This window comes from Monodelphis domestica, chromosome 6, assembly GCF_027887165.1.
Source record: "Monodelphis domestica isolate mMonDom1 chromosome 6, mMonDom1.pri, whole genome shotgun sequence".
Lineage (NCBI taxonomy): Eukaryota > Metazoa > Chordata > Mammalia > Didelphimorphia > Didelphidae > Monodelphis > Monodelphis domestica.
The window spans coordinates 256,044,822-256,065,185 of record NC_077232.1 but is presented as its reverse complement, the minus strand read 5'-3'; the positions used below and the strand labels follow the sequence as shown (position 1 = coordinate 256,065,185).

At 37.2% G+C, this 20,364-nt stretch overlaps 1 protein-coding gene across 2 annotated transcripts in view; it reads left to right on the top strand.

The window, feature by feature from the left end:
• The window catches only part of TET2 (tet methylcytosine dioxygenase 2), a 168,047-nt gene that overhangs the window by 140,653 nt on the left and 7,030 nt on the right, over window positions 1-20,364 (top strand). For both annotated transcript variants that reach the window (XM_007495844.3, XM_003341383.4), the window contains exons 9-11: window positions 2,132-2,221; window positions 9,842-9,979; window positions 16,927-17,287. In XM_007495844.3, the coding sequence (XP_007495906.2) occupies window positions 2,132-2,221; window positions 9,842-9,979; window positions 16,927-17,287 (589 nt within the window). The remainder of the gene's footprint in view (window positions 1-2,131; window positions 2,222-9,841; window positions 9,980-16,926; window positions 17,288-20,364) is intronic.

The following is a 20,364-nucleotide window of genomic DNA, read 5'->3' as shown; positions in this document are numbered from 1 at the left end:
AAGAGATTATCACACTAGATCCTGATGTCACTTTCACAAACTTTTTGGAGAATAATATCAGCATACAAAGCCTAAACAAAAACAATTTTACTGTTAAGGAGTTCATGCAGGAAATTACAAATTCAACCTCTTTCTTCAACACTGTCAAAATGGTTACTGATTATTTGGTGGGAACTAATCTCAGAGGATGGGTCCAGTGAATTCTCTAATAAAAACTCCACTAATTATTGGGGCCTCTTCCTTAGTGTTAGTGAAGACTATCTCAGACCTCATGAATTTAGACACTGAACTCATGAATTTTACCATGTTGAATTAGCTCTTGATTAACCCTATTGCCCCATTGCATTTAATGAATCTTTTATGGGGACCATACTACACTGTCCTAATTATAAGCAAGTTCCTTACTCTCACTGTCCATTAGGAAATAAAAATGCTTCCATTTCTTTTTGGCTTCTTACCACTCTTTTGGAAGTAATTCTAATAGAAGTGACAGTGTTTTTAAAGATATCCTAAAAACCAGTCTTTATAATGCAAATCAAGAACAAAATGCATGTTAATTCGACACTGAACCCATCTTGTCCCCTGAAGCTACCAGAACTTTAAAGACATTTCATAAGAACTCTTCTTATAGTTTATGTGTGGAAATCATGTTTTTGTTGACATTGATTTTCTGGTTTTGTGCCTCATTTGTTCTTTTGAGTCTACTGAGGAGGAAGAGGAAGAGGTAGAATCCATTGTTGATCCTGTGAAAGCACCTCCACGTTATTCAGTTTAATGTCTTGTGTTTTCTCTTTCTGCTTCAATCAGTATATTGCTCTTTTGCTAAGTATGTATTATAATCATGTAACTGTAATTAATTCCCTATAAATTGTACCCATTCGTTCAGTCTTAGATGAATAATTGTATAGGTGCATCTCAGTAGGGGACTACCCCCTATGGATTTTGCATTGAAATTAGATAACTGTCCTCTATGGCAACTATTTTAAACATAGATTGTGATGATCCACAGGAAAATGTAGGCATTTTTCTTCAGGTCAGGGGAGGTACTGAAGAGAATGAGAAGCTCTTTAAATAAGATCCTAGATATTAGAAATAAAAAGTGCTTAGCCAAAGGAAGGTATTAATCCAAGTTAACGATTGATTAGTGATTAATAGAATTATAGAAATATATTTTGTAGAGTTATTAAGTAAAACCAATGCATTATTAAGCTAAACTAGTGCAATAGATTTAGCTGTTTTTCTCTTTATACTGCAACTCTCTAGAAGTCAATATTTTGCAATAGGGTGTTTCTCATTTGTGGAGCATGTGATGCCCTCTAAGGTGATGGTCTTCCACCTTATGATGCCATACAGGGCATATCTGGAGGAGTGTTGGTGGCCTTGGACCTTTCCTAATTATGAAGTTGTGATCTATCATATCATCTTAAGGACCATGCTAACCAACCAGGACTCAATAAGAAGCTGAGGCATCTCTTCATGAAGGTAGAACACCAACCCAAGTACAAGAGGTGAACTGTTCCAGGATTGCAGGCCAGAATGGATGACTAAAATGTTTGAGCTATTCAGAGTGGCCTCTTGAGATCTTGTATGATGTAATGTTGGTGTATATAAAGGATGAGAAACTTTTATTCAATTGTCTTAGGTGGGAGGTAACCTAATCACCAAGCTTTGATGAGAGATACCATTTTCACTAAATAAACCTGTGATTGGCTTGGAGTCTGCCTCTTTGTTTTCTTTCAAATTATCTTAAAAACATTTGTCACATGGTTCATTATGTGCTTTGGGTGCTAATGGGAAAGTGAGAGAATGATGAAACTTTTTTCTTTCCAAATGTGAGTTGTGTTTCTATAGTATCAGGTATGTTGTTGGACATAGAAATCAATGCAACAGACATTTCTAAAGATATTTGGTGGCTCATGGATAAAACATTTAGATGACAATATTAGTTTATTTTGTATTTAAATATTATAGTTCCATGCCAAAAAATCCTATATTTTAAAGTATAAGATTTGATAAGTAAAGGAGTACATTTTTATTTGAATCAAAGATGTAGACAATTCAAAGTTAATTGTCTACAAATGGAGAGAAAGTAAATATATGATTAATTTGTATAATATTTAATTTTATACAGGAAGAGAAATTGGAATCCCATTTGCAAAACCTATCCACTCTTATGGCACCTACATATAAGAAACTTGCACCTGATGCATATAATAATCAGGTAAGTTTAAAGCAAATGGTGATATCACTGGATTAATTTACTTCTTATTTTGTCATTTATTTGATTTGTGGTTTCTTTACTTTAAAAGAGGGTGGGGTTTTTTCAATGTCATAATATGCTTTCCTTGTAGACAAAAACTAAAGCCTGACAACCTGAAGGCAGGTGATGGAGGAGAGATAAGAAAAGGGAGGGGGAAGTTGCTGTTGTTTTTCCAACATGATGATAAGTTTCCTATTATTAATGGTAACTTCATCTTCTGTACCAGTCTCTTACGTGCATTTTGTTTTTCAAGTTGATCCCTTGAAGACTGACATTTAATACAAGCTTCTGTTTTACTTAATGATTCACATTGCTTTTATTTACAGCTCTACCCCTCATTTTATATGTGCATTATAAATATAAAAGTTAAGGTGTGGTATGTTTGCATAAATATATGAGTTTACATAAGCAGTGGTAGCCAATTTACAAAAACTTTATATTTAGGTGTGTACAAATAGAAATGTAAAAAAGACGTAACTTTAGACCTTTTCTGTCTGCATGGCCAATCAAATGAGGTCACAAATATCCATATGGCAGGGGACACAAAGAGCCTCCATGTAGGAGTGATCTGCTTATGGTCCAAGGATCCCTCAGGGTACCTGTACATTGGGTAATTTCAGGATGCCCAAACTAGTATAATAGATCTATTTTTTTGTTCATTCCCATTATTTCATCTGTATAGAGAAACTCCTCATGAGTAAACTTTTCATTCAAGATGGAAAAATAGTTTTTAATTTCTCATCCACATGCTATTTCTTTAGATAATTAAAGTTAGCTATCATGTTATATCTCACTTCCCTTCCTCACTTCCAATGCAAGTTTGGGCTTTTACAGGCTAAAGATCTTCTTTTCCTTCACTTGGCATAGTTAGTTGACTTTTAACATCCTAGTTGCCCTTTTCTGGATGCTGTTTACACTATTGATAACTTAAAGTACAGTGTCCAAAACTGGTCATATTTCTTCATCTGTGTACAATATCATATTCCAAGTTCTCTGTTCCTTTAATATGAAAGCCACTAAATCTTGGGTGATCCTTTTTGTGGTTCCATGAAACTTGAAGAGTTTCTTTCTAGCCACTTGAAATATTTTCTCTTTGACTTGGAAACACTAGAATTTTGCTATAATATTCCTGGGAGTTTCCATTTTCAAATCTCTTTCTGGAGGTGATTGTTGTAGTATTCCAATTTGTATTTTACCTTTGGGGTTTAAGATTTTGGGGCAGTTTTCCTTGATAATTTCTTAAAAATGTGATACCTAGGTTTTTTTTTTAATCTTATCATTCATGTAGTTTAGTAATTCCTAAAATATACTCCTCAATTCATTTTCCAGGTCAGTTGGTTTCCAGTAAGCTATTTCACATTTTCTTCTATTTTTCATTCTTTTTTTCTTTGTTTTATTGTTTGTCAAAATCTGATGAAATCATTAGCTTCCACTTGCTCAATTCTAATTGGTAAAGAATTATTTTCTTCAGTGAGCATTTCTACTTTTTTTCCATTTGGCCAATTCTGTCTTTTTAAGAAGTTCTTTTCTTCAGTGAATTTCGATGCCTCCTATTTTTTAAAATTCTGTTTTTAAAAGTGTTATTTTCTTCACTATTTGTGTGTGTATGCTTTTTACAACTGATAATTTATTTTCATTATTTTATTGCATCAATCTCATTTCTTTTCCCAATTTTTCTTCTACCACTTTACTCTCTTTCTTTAACCCTTCCAGAAATTATTATTGGCTTTGGATCCAATTAGAATTTTTGTTTGAGATTTTGGTATAGTTGTTTTTACATTGTTGTCTTCTAAGTTTATGTCTGGTGGTCTTTCCTGTCACCATAGAAGCTTTTTTATCAACAAGTTCTTTTTGTTGTTGTCATTGTTGTTGTTGTTTGCTCATTTTCCCTCCTTACTTTTGACTTTATGTTAAAGTTGGAGACTGCTTATCTAGGGTTGAGAAGGCATTGTCCCAACCTTCTAGCTTTTTATGTTGTTGTTTTCAGAGCTATTTCTGAGGGTCTGCAAGTTTTAGGTACTTTCAAGATAGTATGATACAGGGAGAGGTATGACCTATCCTGGTTTATGTTGTGATCTTTACCAAAGAAAGGCCCCTACTCACTTAAAATCACAAATTCTAGTGCTTCTCTTGGCCCTGGAATGGTGATCAGGTCCTCTGGTCCACAAGTGCTCCTTTCTCCCCAAGAACGAAAACCCAGAACTATGTAGAGCAATAGTTACCAATGTTAAATTTTTAATTAAATTTGTGGTTGCCGGGGATTTTATTTCTAAATCCCAAAATGAATTACTAAAGTAAATGGAATTATGGTAGTTCATTTTTACAATAGAGGGAAGATATTAAGAAGAGAGAAAAGGGGAGAGAGAGAGGGAGAGAGAGAGCCCTGGCTTCCTCAGAGCCAGGTAGAAATTCTAAGCCTCAGCCAGGGGAAAGGAGTCTCAAGACGATGGGCCTTTTTCAGAGGTTCACACCTCCAGAAAGGGCTAGGAACTAAGTCAGCTTTTACACTCACCTCAGTGACCATCTAAAAGGAAAGCAGTCTGGGATCTCCTGCATGAGCTCCTCCAGGGGTCCAGGTTCATAGCCAAGTCTCTTCACTCCAAGTCTGAGTGTCTGTCTTCCAGTCTCTCCTCAAGTGTCTGTCTTCCAGGCCAACTCTGAGTGCCTGATCTTCTAGTCTCTCCTCCAATGTGACTGAATCCTTGATTCCAATCCCGAGTGACTCTTCTATCCAGTCCAACTCCGAGTGACTGAAGATCTATATCCCCTTGTGTGTTTCTATTTCCTCTATTTAAAGGCCTTTTTCTCTTGTGTAACCTCCCCTAAATTTTACATTTACCAAACACAGCAGACTCTCCTCTCCGGGACTGCTTACTCAATGTATGAAATGGGTGTCACACCTTTTGTAGTTAACACCTTTTTGTAGTTATTTAACACCTTTTTGGTTAGTTAACACCTTTTTTGTAGTTAAAATGGGTAGATCTAATTTAAATACTGAGTTAACACTTTGGGGATTAAAATCTAAAAATAGACAAGGGATTACAATTTTATCTTCACTGTCAAGGAAGAGCTAAGTACCTTCATTGTTACAATCAGGAGATAGCCAAATCCAATCTTCACATCAATCAGCACTTGCTGTGCCTAGTTCCACCAAAGAGTCCCCTATAATCTCTTTCTGACCAGATGTCAAACATTACAAAGGCATTAACTCAGAGTCGTTTTAATTTGCATTTCTCTAATCAAGAAGAATTTAATATATTTTTTCATATGATTATTGATAGCTTTGATTTATTCATCTAAAAACTGCTTATTCATATCCTATGAAAATTTGTCAATTGGGGAATAACTTGTATTCTTTTTAATTTGATTTAGATCTTTAAATGTTTACGAAATGGGACTTTTGTCAGAGAAATTTGTTCTAAATTATTTTTTCCCAGTTTGTCGTTTCCCTTCTAATTTTGGTTACATTGGTTTTATTTGTACAAAAACTTTTAAATTTAATATAATCAAAATTATTTATTTTGCATATTATAATATTTTCTCTCTTATTTTGCCATAAATTCTTCCCTTCTCCATAGATCTAACAGGTAAACTATTCTATGTTCCCCTAACTTACTTATAATATTACCCTTTATTTATAAATACAAAAAAAATCTCAAAAGCTAGGATCTTTGGATTTAGCAAACACTAGATTGATGAGGTCATTTACCGCTATTCTATTCCGTTGAGCCACCTTTTTATTTCTTAGCCAGTACCAGATTTTTTTGATGTTTGCTGCTTTATAGTACAGTTTAAGATCTGGTACTGTTAGGCCACCTTCCTTCACATTTTTTTCCATTCATTTCTTTGATATTCTCAACCTTTGGTTCTACCAGATGAATACTGTTATTATTTTTGTAGTTCTATAAAATAGTTTTTTGGTAGTTTGATAGATATGGCACTGAATAAGTAAATTAAATTAGGTAGGATTGTCATTTTTATTATATTAGTTTGGCCTAACCATGAGCAATTAATGGTTTTTCCAATTATTTAGTTCTAACTTTATTTGGTGACAATTGGTTTGTAATTGTGGTCATATAATTCCTGTGTTTGTCTTGGCAGATAGAATCCTAAGTATCTTATATTGCCTAGAGTGAATTTAAATGGAATTTCTCTTTCTAATGCTTGCTGCTGGACTTTGTTGGTAACATATAGAAATGATAAGAATTTATGTGGATTTATTTTGTATCCTGCCAAAGTTATTAATTATTTCAACTCGTTTTTTTAGTTGATTCTCTGGGATTCTCTAAGTATACCACCATATCATCGTCCAATGCAGATGATACTTCTTCCAGGAATTTTTATTATGTTTAGGTTTAATTAGCATTTTTCATTGAGGTTTTGCATGTAGTTGCTTTCACATTATTGTTTTCTTCTAAGTTTATATCGTGTTCTTCCCTGCCACTGTAGAAACTTGAGGATGGATCTCATTGGAATAAACTGATTGGATTAGAGGTCTGTGGGGTGAAGTCTTATGGAAGCATCCTTTTTGCTAGCCTTTCAAAGGGCAGCTTTATCCTGAGTTCAACCTTTTTCAATCTCTATTGAATATCTTCAATTTAACCTGTTGGTATCTTATTGGTGCATATTTGTTTACATGTTGTCTTCCCCCATTAGACTATGTGCTCCTTTAGAGGGTCCTGGGTTTTTTACTGTCATTAATTTCTTTTTCATTACTTCATATCCCTAGTACTTAGCACACTGTCTGGCACAAAGAAGGCACTTAATAAATACTTATTGATAGGTTGATGTTTAAAACTTATTTTGTCAGCCTCCGTTCATATGTGTATTAATACCACTTTGAAATGCTGCCTAGCTATGAAGCATTGAAGGTGTTTATAATTGTGACTGAAAGAATCTAGGCAACAGTGGTATTTGTAAATATTATTAACTCCTTTTGACACCTATAAAGGTTCTTCTTTAGTTTGCATTTGTTCCCAAGTAGCACAGTGCTTTTGTTCCACATGAATAGACCTTCTCTTTCTTTTTGTTATCTGCTTACCTAATCCATTCACTGCTTTTCTTTCCAGTCATCTCACAGCCTCATCTTTCTTGGAGTTAGGCTTTACTATGTCCTCATAATGAATTTTGTTCTGCTAGCTGCCTTGTTGTTACTAGCACTTACGTTCTTCAAAAGGTTGCTATGATGATCAAATGTGAAATCCCCTATTAAAGTTACATATCATCATCATCACTGGTTTTTAATTATTCTTTTCTTATTTGATGGAGTTAAGGTAAAAAAGTTTATCCCACCATAACATATTTCTCATCCATTCCCCCTCTTTCCATTAACAGTACTCTACCCTAATTTAATCCATCATATGCTCCCATAATCTCTTTTCTCCAAACCACAGCTACCTGTGGAACAGCATTGACCATATCATACCCCTCTGCAAAGCTGTCAGTGGTTCTTTATTCTCTCTAAGATAAAATAAAAACTCAGCCTGACATTTAAAGCCCTTTACAATCTGGCTCTAATCTACCTTTCCAGTCTTCTTCCATTGCTCATATTCTACATTCCAATCAAACTAGAAACAACTATTCCTGAGCTGGCCAACCCATCTCCCACTTCTGTGCATTTACAAAATGAATGTATTTCTAGAGTCCAGAATGTACTCCCTCCATATCTCTGCCTCTAAGAATCTCGAGCTTCTTTCAAGATTCAACTCAAGCACAACCTTCTCTGAAAAGTCTTCTTTAATGCCCATACTCCCCAGCTATTAGTGTTCTCCCCTCAAATAAGACACTTACTAAGAGGCAGTATGGTGAAGGGGCTCCAGAGTTAGCCCCCAACCAGAAATACATGGCCAAATTCAGGTCCTGTCTCTATGCCATAATAGCTATGTGATCCTGGGCAAATTGCCTCTTATTGGTATAAACTCGAATAAAAGGGATGGGGGATGGCAATGGAGCATACATAAGGACCCCTGCTGCCACCCATTAACTTAGAATTATTCATATATTATATATATATATAATACATTTCTATGATTGATGTCCTATTTTTATTTATTTTATTAAATGCTTCCCAATTACATTTTAATCTATTCTGGGTACACTTCAATGGTGGGAGCATTTGATACCTCTGCTCTAAAAAACTAGAGAATGTAGAGAAAGTAGCAACCTTCATTGATAGAGGGAATTTCTTCTCCTAGAACTTCCTTAAAATATTAAGATCACAGGTCCAATACCTATTTATCTACATGTGTATAAGTGAGACCTCTCCAGTAAAGAACGGTTTCCTTTTAGTCTTTCTTTGTATGTCCAGTGCCTAGCATGAGAACCTAATAACATTTTGTTAAATTTATTTGCTATAACTATTCATGAATAGGATATATTATTAGACCCGGAATGATTTGTGTGGGCATGGTTTTCTTTAGAATATGAACATGATGATTTGATTTATAATCAGGAAGGCATGCATGTTATTCTTCCCCCTTTACCCCCACAAAGCATAGAAAACTACTAATCAATCCACATTTACATAGGTTTGCTTGTAGTAATGTAGCGTGTAGTTTCTGAGTGATTATTTGGAGGTAGGGTTGCATTCTGTGACCACAGAACATAGTGAAACTAATGAGAGCACTTGTGAATGGCCCTTTGATCTTGGCCTCATTATGTTCCTGTTCCATACCTGATCTTTCCAATCTTCCTTCAACTTATACCCCACTAGGTACTCCTTGATCCCATAATGCTGATTTGAATATGTCCTGATTCTGGGCATTGTCAGTGGCTGTCCCCATATTTGGAATGCTCTCTCTACTCATCTCTGCCTCCTGGCTCCCTTCAAAAATCATCATCAAAACTTCATCTTCTGCAGAAAGTCTTTCCCAATCATCCTTAACTCTAGGAATTTATTTTTATTATTTCCAGTTATTAATTTATTATTTCCAGCTTATCATATATATCACATTTGTACAAAGTTGTTTGTGTGTTGTCTACACTATTAGACTGTAAGTTAATCAAGAGCAGAGGCTGTCTTCTACTTCCCTTTATCCACAGAGCTTAGCACTTAATAAATGTTTATTGACTGAGTAATCAACTGTCCTAATCAGCCATAGTCTACAGATATATATAGGAGTTTGGTCAGTACCATGAATTTGACTCTTTCATTTGTATTCGTTCTTATTTCTCCATCTCAAATACACCAGGTTCTTATCAGTCAGGCAAAGTCTAAAGATCCTTTTTTATAATAATGTTTTTGAATACATAAAATACATAGGAAATAAAAATACACAAAGGGAAAAACTCTAGTTAAATACAATTGTCAAAATATTTTTTTTTAATAAGTTCATAGACTTCAGATTAAGGAACTCTGATTTTGATATCCTGGATGCAGAAGTACAGGCAAAAAAATTCAAGAAGCAAAGAAAATGGATGGGTTTTTACAATGTTGTTGTGACGATGTATTTGCTTTATATTATATAATTCTATTTTTTCTTCTGTAGGGCAGGAGTACAGAAATGATAATGCTTTGAATGGCCTATGTACTAAGTTTGTGTTGATCAGAGTTATGCTCTTGACTCCTTTGTCTTGTTCCAGATTGAGTATGAACATAGAGCCCCAGAATGTCGTTTGGGTTTAAAGGAAGGTCGCCCATTCTCTGGCGTCACTGCTTGCCTGGATTTCTGTGCCCACGCCCACAGAGACTTGCACAACATGCAAAATGGCAGTACACTGGTAAGTGGTGGTGGTTCCCACTGGGGACAGTTCCATTCCATGTGTCAGAGGGTTCTTTTATTTGTTATACCTCATTAAGAAAAAAATATTTTCTCTTCAGAAGCCATGTGAAGCAGTATTTTTTATGAATGGGTTGCTGTTGTGTGGTGACCCTGATTGGCATTGCTATTGCCCCCAGAACAAGCTGGCACATTAAAGCCAAACCCTGTGACAAGCACATGAGAATTTCATGGAAATTCTGAGGATGAACCTACAGCAGGGAGAGCACATTGCCAGCTGCAGCCTGCCGCCAAGGAACACTCGCAATGCCAGAGTGTTGTACGTCTGGCATTTCACAATTCACTGATCATAGAATCATTCACTTGCCAAGATATCTGTGTGGTCTGCATTACAAAAGGGAATTATGTGCCTAGATGGATATCTGGATTGGGATTAAGAGGAAAAAGAGAGGGATGAGCATCCAACTGAACCCCTAGGTTCCTGGACTACCTTCACCCCACTATTGGAGGAAGAAAGTGCCAAAGAATAAATTTGGAATGGTACAACGTCTGTGGTACTCTAATTGTGTGCACTTCCCCACTGGTCCTTTTCCCAGGCCCAGGGCTTTCTTTGTCCATTGATAGAAAAAGTTAATCGCCTCTATATCTGTCTATGAGTATCCACAGTTCTCTGCCATTCTTGACTTTCAATTTCTGCTTCTATATCTAAATCACATCAGTAGATGAAGTGACAGGTGGCAGGTGGTGTTTTTGTTTATTTGTTTAGTTCACTGTCATCAGCTGTACCTTTTACTCTAAATGACAATACCGAAAATTCTCAATTGTTCACTTTGGGGATTTTTCATAAAATGGCTTTTACCAGGAACAAAATATCCCCCACTTCTTGAACTAATCCCTCCCACTGCCATTAATTTGAGGCTTATTATGTAAAGAGGAGCAAAGGCAGACTAGACCCTCATGAATATTTGTTGTGTGACTCTGGGCAAATTATTTAATATCTTGGAGCTCCAGGCAATCCCGCAAGACTATACCTTGCAGAACAGGTGGCCATTTACAACCCCATATTGATGAAATCACTAGCCTTATCTTAGACTCTGGGGAAGACAGAGATATAGGGTAGAAATAGGGCTGGCCTCAGAACTAGGAAGTTTGAGGTTTGAATTCAGTCTAGGAGACATGCTGTGCGACCCTGAGCCAAGTGACTTAATCTCTTGATGCTCTGGGTACCCCTTGAAGTCTGTAAGTTGCAAAGAAGATGAAGATCTATACTGTGCTTTTTTAAGCCCTTACTTTCTCTTAGTAATAACTCAAAGACAGAAGGGCAAGGGCTAGGCAAATAAGTGATTTTCCCAGGGTCAAACAGTTGGTTTGAACTCAGGTCCTACAATTCCAGGTCGTGCTCTATCCACTGTGACATCTAGGTGCCCCAAAGAGCTATATTGTTAGTGGGAATTTCCTCGCTGAAAATTCCATGTGGCTAGATGACAAATCCAGTTCTTACTCCTATGCTTTCAGACAACTAGGACATAATGAGATGTGGTAGAAAGAGTGGGAAATGTTTTGATTAGCTTCATGTCTATAATCCATACCATATTGCTTGCCTTCTTAATGGATATGGGACAGGGAGAATTTGGGACTCAAAATTTAAAAAAAAAATGAATGTTATTTCTGGATTGGGAGTTGTGAAACCTTGTTTTTAAGTTGTTTAACATCCCTGGGCTATGGGATCTCATCTTTATGATGAAGTATTTAGACTAGATGGTTTCTAACTCTCCCAACACCACCGTTTAGACCTAAGAACTATATCACAAGCAAACAAAGTGTTTGGGGATTTCAGAGGAGACATAATGTGCCCATCCATCGGGGGTGGCTCCACAGTGCAGCTCAGCACCTATCTGCTTTCTAGAGGCAGTAACCAGTGAACTTTGAAGGAGGAGTCTGATTTGCTGTCACTCCTAATTCTTCATTCTACAGTGCTTTAAAATTTACAAAGCGAGTTCGGATCAAGGACATATGTGATACCCAGAGGAACCACGCATCGCCAATGGGGGGGGGGGGAGGAAAAGAAAATGATCTTTGTCTCTAATGAATATTGTTTGAAAATGACCAAATAAAATAATGTTTAAAAGAAAAAAAAATTTACAAAGCACTTCCTTCCCGGTAGACAGGGCACAGAGATTTTGCCTAGAACCATATAATTGGTAAGTTTAGTTTAGGTCTCCCAGCAACTATAAAGGCAAAACTGAATCAGGATATCCCAAGTGAGGGAAATAGCAGCAACAGACACCTAGAGGTGGTGACATTCATTTGGTAAAGGAATGTTAGGGCTGTATGGCACCAGGGCTGGCTACAGAAGGCTGGCCTCTAACCTGTAGACAATGGGGAATCTTTACCAGTGCAGTAATGCTGTGAAAGGGATATTCTAGGCATCTGGCATGCTGTTTTAGAGGCAAGAGGATCATTTCAGAATTTACTGTCAAGGTTCTGTCATTAGAGAATAACAGGAAGCAAATGACAGAAGCCCAGGAAGAAATAGACTGAATTTGATGACTAGTTGGATGTGACAGAGAAGAGTAAAGGAGGAATCAAAGAAGACATTGACATTTTGGGCCTCCATGATTTGGACAATGGTGGCAACATCAAGACACAATTTAGAAAAATCAGAAGAAGCTTATTTAAACGGGAGATGGCAAATAAGTTCTGATATAGGGATATTCCATTTGAGGAGATGAAAGGATATTCAAATGGAAACGTTGAGAAGGAAAAAGGAGTTTGAAAGAGAAATCAGAGCTGGACATATCTAGTTGGGAGTCATTTAGGCATAATATAATCTAAATTATGGGACTGTATCTTTGAGGAAGCAAATGTAAAGGTAGAATAAGAACCCTAATGAGTGTCCCCTATGAAGGAAGAAAAAGGAAAAGGGGCCAATGAAGAAGCCAAAGAAAATAGTTCCCCAAACCACAGAACCAAGATCATCCAGTCTCATGAAAAACAGGAGAAGAGTTTAAAGAAAGTGTAAAAAAAAGTTGAGAGAATCATGTACTGCTTCACAGACGGTGAACTAGGGAAAGATCATTGGATTTAACAGTTAAGAAGTCAAGAAGCGGCAGCTAGATGGCTCAGTGGGTCTGCAGGGCTGACAGGTGCTTCAGGCGGCACCTCTTCTGGTGGAGCTGCTCCTTCTCCTCAATGAGGGCGCCCCAGGTGCGCTGCAGCTCCGAGTCCTCCTTTTCCGGAGCCGCCCCCACTGCAGCCGCATCCACCTTTTTGGCCCCCTTCTCTTTGGCCTTGGCGGCAGCAGAGCCCAAGCCGGTACACCAGCTGCCTGGCTTCTCGCGGGTGGGGAGTAGAGGTCTTGCCGGAAACGCCGAAACTACTGTGTACATCGGAAGTTGGCTCTCTCTGGGGCATGAAGAGGACCCTCCTGGCCTTGATTTCGGGGGAGTGTGGCCTCTTAGATAGCCAGCCCTAGAGACAGGAAGCCCTGCATTCAAATCCCTCAACCTCAGACGCTCCTAGCTGTGTATCCCTGGGCAAGTCACTTAACCCTCATTGCCCAGCCCTTACCACTCTTCTGCCTTGGAACCAACCCACAGTATTGATTCTAAGATGGAAGGTAAGGGTTTAAAAAAATGTTTTTAAGTTACAAGTGGTCATCAACAGCATTGGTTCAATAATTATGCCCCCCCAAATTCAGATTACAGGAGTAAGGAAGAAGTAGTTTTGTTTTGTTGTTCTTTTTATAATTCCAATTTTTTTAAACCCTTACCTTCCATCTTAGAATCAATACTGGGTGTTGGTTCCAAGGCAGAAGAGTGGTAAGGGCTAGGCAATGGGGGTCAAGTGACTTGCCCAGGGTCAAATAGCTGGGAAGTGTCTGAGGGCAAATTTGAAACCAGAACCTCCTGTTTCTAGACCTGGCTCTCAATCCACTGAGCCACCCAGCTGCCCTCTATAATTCCAAATTTTGCAAAACCAAACAAGCATTTCCATATACAAAGAAAAAAAAATAGCCCACACATGAAATCACAAGTCTCCTATATGTTTAGTTTATTTTTCTTCATATGTACATAATAAATCTCATCCATTAGTCCCTTCTCCCCTTCCTCACATCACAAAAGATATTGTCAAGGCAGCTAACATGTATAGATAAAATAAATCTTTCTCATACTTCACCTTTCTGCTCACTTCCCGGAGGTGGCATTCACAGTTTATTCTTCCAGGATTAATTCTGCAGCTGTGTGTAATGTTCTCCTGGTTTCAGTTTGCTGTTCATTATCTCATATAACTCTTCGCAAGTTTTTGTTTTTTTAAGGTCAGTCTGTTCATCTTTTCTTATGGCCCAGTAGTATTCCATCACAATCATAGACCACAGTTTGTTCAGTCATTCCCCAATTGATGGGAGTCCCCTCAGTTTCCTATTCTTTGCCACCACAAAGAGAGCTGCTGTTAATATTTTGGATCATAGAGGTGCTCTTCCTCTTTCTCTGAGGAATGAGTGTAAATGTATAATATTCATTAGAAAAGTTTGGCTAACAAAGGAAGGAGAGAGTGCTGGGTGAAGTTTTCAAGCTATAGAGGAAGATCTATGTGTATTTGGAGCCAGAAAAGAAGGGGAAAGTGAAGGGAAAGAATTAATTGAAGGAGGCAAATTCCCAAAGGGAAGGGCTTAAGGGCTCATGTAGATGGATTAGAATGGTGAAAGAACAGAAAGAGCCATATGGTAAGGCAAGAATATTAGGAAGTTTGTACTTTGTGGTTTTCATTTCCTCTGTGAAGTAGATGACAGAGTCATCTGCCAAGAAAAAGAGGGAGTGAAGTGTCAGATCATGAATCTCAGTAGTACTGCATTATCTTGTTGCAAAGCGGATGATGAGTAGAGATTGATTGAGTTTTTGGAGTCTAAGAAACTGAGGAATTATGAAGCTAGAGATTATGATAGAGACATGATTAATATGGATTTGGAAGTAAAGAAATGTAGAGGATGATGGTAGAAAACCAAGTGTAGGGGAAGATTATGAGTGAGGTGCTAAGTTCAGTTGAGATAAAGGAAATGGTTTCATGGAAGCAATTGTCAGTAACAGCAAGGATTTTCAGATTTTCAATGAGATCACTCAAGCAGATGGTGAGGTTCTCTCAAGATGTGAGAGAGAGTGAGAGGAGGGGAGGGGAAGAGAAGAGGGAGAGGAAGAGAAAGACAGACAGAGACAGAGAACAGTGGAGAAGTTTTACATTTTACAATGGATTAAAGAGAAGGCCAAATCTCCCCACTTCCTATTCATTATTACGAACATTTATTGAATTTTATGCTTTACGAGAAACTATTGCATGGGAATCAAGATAAAGGTCACATTTTTAGTTCAAGCAAAGGGCACAGAAATGCTTAGTAGGCACAGCAGTGGAAGGAGAAAGTAGGTAAGGGGTTAGAGGGAAGACAGGAGTGGCATGGTGTAGGTGAGATGAAAATAGATGTTATATAGTTCTTGGAACAAAAGGTTTGGAGGGGGTGTTATATACCTCAGAAAGGAAAGTACATTGTAAGATCATTATAATAGTTTTAATACTTCAAAAGAGTCCGGGTGTAAGTTCTTCCCTTTCCTTACCATGAATTGTCATGGTCAACAACTTTCATTGCCAAATGGTCTCCATTCTGGTTTAATCCTCTCTAGTCTTAACATGGTTGATCCTCAGAAAATATCTACACTCAGCCCTATTTACCTTTATCTAAAGCTGTCCCACTTGGTAATACCTGCAAGATCTGCTTATATTCTGTACCTTATCCTTTAAGAATTCTGAATCATCCCCTATGAAGATGTTACTAAAGTTTGATTGAGATGTAAGCAATTCTAATGTCTGCCCAAGTATAATGCAATTGTAAAAATATATCTTGATTTAACAGTTTCATTCCAAGACCCACTTTAGATGATTTTATCATTCTGTTTTATACACTTTCTATTAATTAACTGATTAATAAATAACAACTAGTATTATATAGCTCTTTATTATTTGCAAAACATTTTTACATAAATTATCTTAATTGATCTTCCCCAAAAACCCTGCCAGGTAGGTGCTATTATTGGTCCCATTTTACAAATGAGGAAATACTAAGGGATTAAGTGACTTGCAGAGGTTTAAACAATCTAGTGTCCAAGGCAGAATTTGAACTCTTCTCTTCCAAGTTCAGCCCTCCATCCAGTGTTCCACCTTTGAAATACAAAACTAATTTGTCAGAATGGTGATTTTGACAGAAGCCTCAGTTATTTAAGTCCTACTAGTCTTAGGAAGAAAAGGAGAAGAAAAGTAATCTGTAAATTTGATTTAAAACAGCACAGGAGAAAAAAATGAAAAATGAAGGATTGAAATGATACCATGGAATATATCACTAGCATGGGTCAAGTTATCTTCTCCTGGCACTTCCTCAAATAAATCTTCACTGGAGAATCTTCTGGACTTTCCTTAAACAAGGAAACAAGGAAAGTTAGAAAGCGAAGTTAGAGAGGGGCAGCCAATATTGCAGTATTTGTTTGTGTACAGACATCTTGCAACTGAAAAGGAATTGAGAAGATTATTTGATAAAAAAGTGTTTTGAAGAGATTGCTTTGCTTTTTAAATATTTTAGAGTTCAATGTTTAGGGTGAGAAAAGTGAGCAAGGCTTCTGGCAGGATAAGTATAGATCTTGCACAGAATAATCACAGATTATATATATACCATGATCACTGCCTTGGAAGGTGTAAACGGGTCCAATTTACCCATTTACCCACTTTCCTCCAAAGAGAGTAAGTTTATTGTTCATTTCAACCTTGTGCTTAATAAAACAGTCAAGAATGATTCTGGAGTCCCTTGGTAAGTGGTATTATACCAGCCAGCATTAAGTGGACAACTATTATTTTTTTCTCACTTTTTTGATCAGAAACTGAAGCTGTCATTTCTTTTTGCACTATTAGGTATGCACGCTCACCAGAGAAGACAATCGGGAGGTTGGTAGAACCCCTGAGGATGAGCAGCTCCATGTTCTGCCCTTGTACAAAGTCTCCAGCATGGATGAATTTGGAAGTGTGGAAGCCCAAGAGGAAAAAAAGAGGAATGGGGCCATTCAGGTGCTTAGCTCCTTTCGCCGCAAAGTCAGAATGTTGGCAGAACCTGCTAAGACATGCCGGCAGAGGAAACTGGAAGCCAAGAAAGCTATAGCTGAAAGGCTCTCCTCCTTGGAGACCAGTTCGAATAAGAATGAAAAAGAGAAGTCAGCTTCTGGACGTCAAAAGCAGGCTAGCTCGGAGACCACAAACCATGCTAAACAGTTGGCAGGTGAGCTCATTTTGGGGTATTACAAGCGTATATGTTGTGTGGAGTGGACACAGGGAAAGAATACAGAATCATTTATATTGAATGGCACACCTTGTGATCTTCTTTCCCATAGCATAATCCCTAAAAGTAGAATAGGGTTTGGGTCACTGGGAATTTCCATTTGGATGGCCTTTCATAAAGACCTGAATATGGTTTACATAAAAGTTAATGTCACAGATGGAAAAATGAGAAAAGGCCACTGGAGTTGGCCATTAGAAAATCATCAGTGACCTTAAAGAGCATTTTTCCAGTAGTTATGAAGACCAAAATAGGTTGCAGAGGATGATTAAGTAATCAATAAATATATACACTGATCTGAAAAGTTCTGATAAGAAAGAGGGAGAATTAGGACTATTAATGGAGGGAGCAATTGTTTGCATCACATCTATACCCTCTTCCTGACCTTTACTAAAGGGTTAGATATTTAGAACTGAGAGGGCCCATCCAGGCTATCCAGTTTAATCATGTAGGGCAGTTAAGAGGCACAGTAGAGTGCCAGGCCTGGAGGTAGAAAGAGTTAAAACTTGTACTAAGGTTTTGAGCCTAGTTAACTGTAAGAATAACATCTAACCAAGAAAAAAAAATAATGTCATTACTTATGGAAACAAGTAAATTGAGGGTGGAGGGAAAACAGCAACAATTTTGATTTTGGATGTCCTGAGTTTAAGGAGATTCAAGGATATCTAGCTATAGATAGTTGCGAAGCACTTGGAGAGATGGGGACTAGAGTTTGGATGATGAGAAGATAATTGAAGCTAGAAGAACAAAGCAGAGAACCAAGATTTGAACTTTAGGGAATGCCTACCGTATGGAAGAAAGTTCAACCAACGAGTGTTTAGTTAGTCAGAAAATTGTCCATTATTCAGCATCTTCTCTCTTTAAATATGGCTGTAAAAGTAATCCTGAACCTATGAGTGATGGGAAACCACAGCTATAACCTGAGTCTGTATTCTGGACCAGATCAGTGTATGTGAAGCCCCTTGACCACAACTTCTGACCAAGGCCATTATTTTTGGAATGATACCTTCCATTGCTTTGAGAACAAGTATTCTTCTATTAATTCCTGAACCTGACAAACATAGAACTAAGTATATGAACATTTAAAAAAAATTTTTCAATGTTCTTATTTGCCTTGGTAGTGGCTATTTAGAAGTAGTGTGAGCAGGTGGAATGGGTAGAATTTGTCCTTGTGTTTGATCATTATGTCTGAAAGATCAAAGGAAGGGACCTTGGAGAACATCTCCTTCAACTTCCTTGTTTTAGAGAAATAGAAATTGAGGTAAAAGGAAGAGATTTACTCTAGATTACACAAGAGGCAAATGATGGAGCCCAAACACTTAATAAACAACAATAGTGCTTTAACATTTGCAAGATGCTTTACAAATATAATAAACTTACAGTATAGATACTGTTATTATCCATACTTTACAGTTGAAGAAACTGAGGTAAACAGAAGTTAAATGACTTTTCCAGGATCATATGCCTACTGAAGGTCTCTGAAATTGTATTTAAACTCAGATCTTCCTGACTCCAAGACTGAGATTCTTATCTATTATACCACATAGTTGTCTCTGACTCCAAATCCAAGATGCCTTCCTGTCTCTAGGTAAATTTGTGATTTTTTTGTTAGTTTATGACTCTGTGAATCCTTAATGCTTATTTGTAACAAAAAATATTATTGGATTTAACTCATTTTGGTTTTGTCTTTTCAAATTTAGAGATTTCTTGGATGATATTTACTATTTTTCATAGTTGGAAGCAGAATTTTAGGCGTGAATTTTGTTCATGGGGAACACAAAAATATAGTAAGAGGAGACCTTATACCTTTCTCCTTGACATGTCACCATCAGTTTTAATTATTATATCATTCTGGCTGACTGATATCTCAGACAGCCAAAAGACACAGGAATAATAGAAAGTGATGGATGCTCCCCTTCTTGTCCCTTCCATTTGCTGGTTCGATACCAGAAGGTCTGAGAAGCTGTAGGGTACAACGTATTTGCTTCTGTTCTTGAAATCCTGGAATACCAGTTGATACCAAGTCTTTAGGCTGTTGCTTAACTTCTCACCAAAACACCTTGTAGATAAGTGCCAGTGCAAGACATCTCTATGTTTGAGGGCTTGGTCATCCCCCAATTTGGCAAAGTCTCAGTGTGATATTTGCCCTTACTTAGAAGTAGTCCATTGTCACACTCTTAGCTGTCATTTTGTAGAGCACTTTAAGGGCTACAAAGCTTATATGTGTTATCACTTTTGGGTCTTACAGCCAAAGTGTTGCCATTGTTGTCAATCTATTAGAAAAAAATTAAGTGTGTGAATTAATTTGACCCCATTTCTTAAAACCCAATTATAGATGAATTGGCCTTTGTTTTCAGAGCCAGACACACAATTCACATATATGTATATGCCTGCATATGTGTGGTGGTGGATGGATAGATAGATAGATAGATAGATAGATACCATAAGCATACCTGATCTTTCTCTTAGGCTTTGTAGAGAAAAGGAGATCAGATGTCTTTTATTACCATAAAAGAATTTAATAAATGTTTTTGACTCATTATTTTAACTTGAGGACACAGTATTCTTCCTTTACCTCCCTTGGCTGAGTTGTGAGGAAGAAGGGTAAGATACTTTCTTTTCACAGCAACTGTTTTAATTTTTTTCCCCTAGATCACAATCCCCAGGGCTGCCAAAATTCCCCTCTTCACTTGTATTCAATTTATGTTAGGTCATGAAAAGGAAGTAAGGGTTTTTGAAAGTTTCATTTATAATATTGACAGTTTATACGTCAGCTCAGCCTATTTTCCTTTCCCCAAAAACCCATTAATGAGTAAGATTTGCCTTTTTAGTGTAAGAAACTTTCTCTGTTGTCCCTTTCAGCTCCAAATCTATGACCCTATTAGAGAAGGCCATTAAGAGGTTGTAGATGGTGGGATGCCAATCATTATCACTTTCAATAAAAAAAAAAAATTCCTCTACTATAGCCACAGAGATTAGGCCACTGGAAATAAGATCACCTGATGTGCCCTCCAAAATAA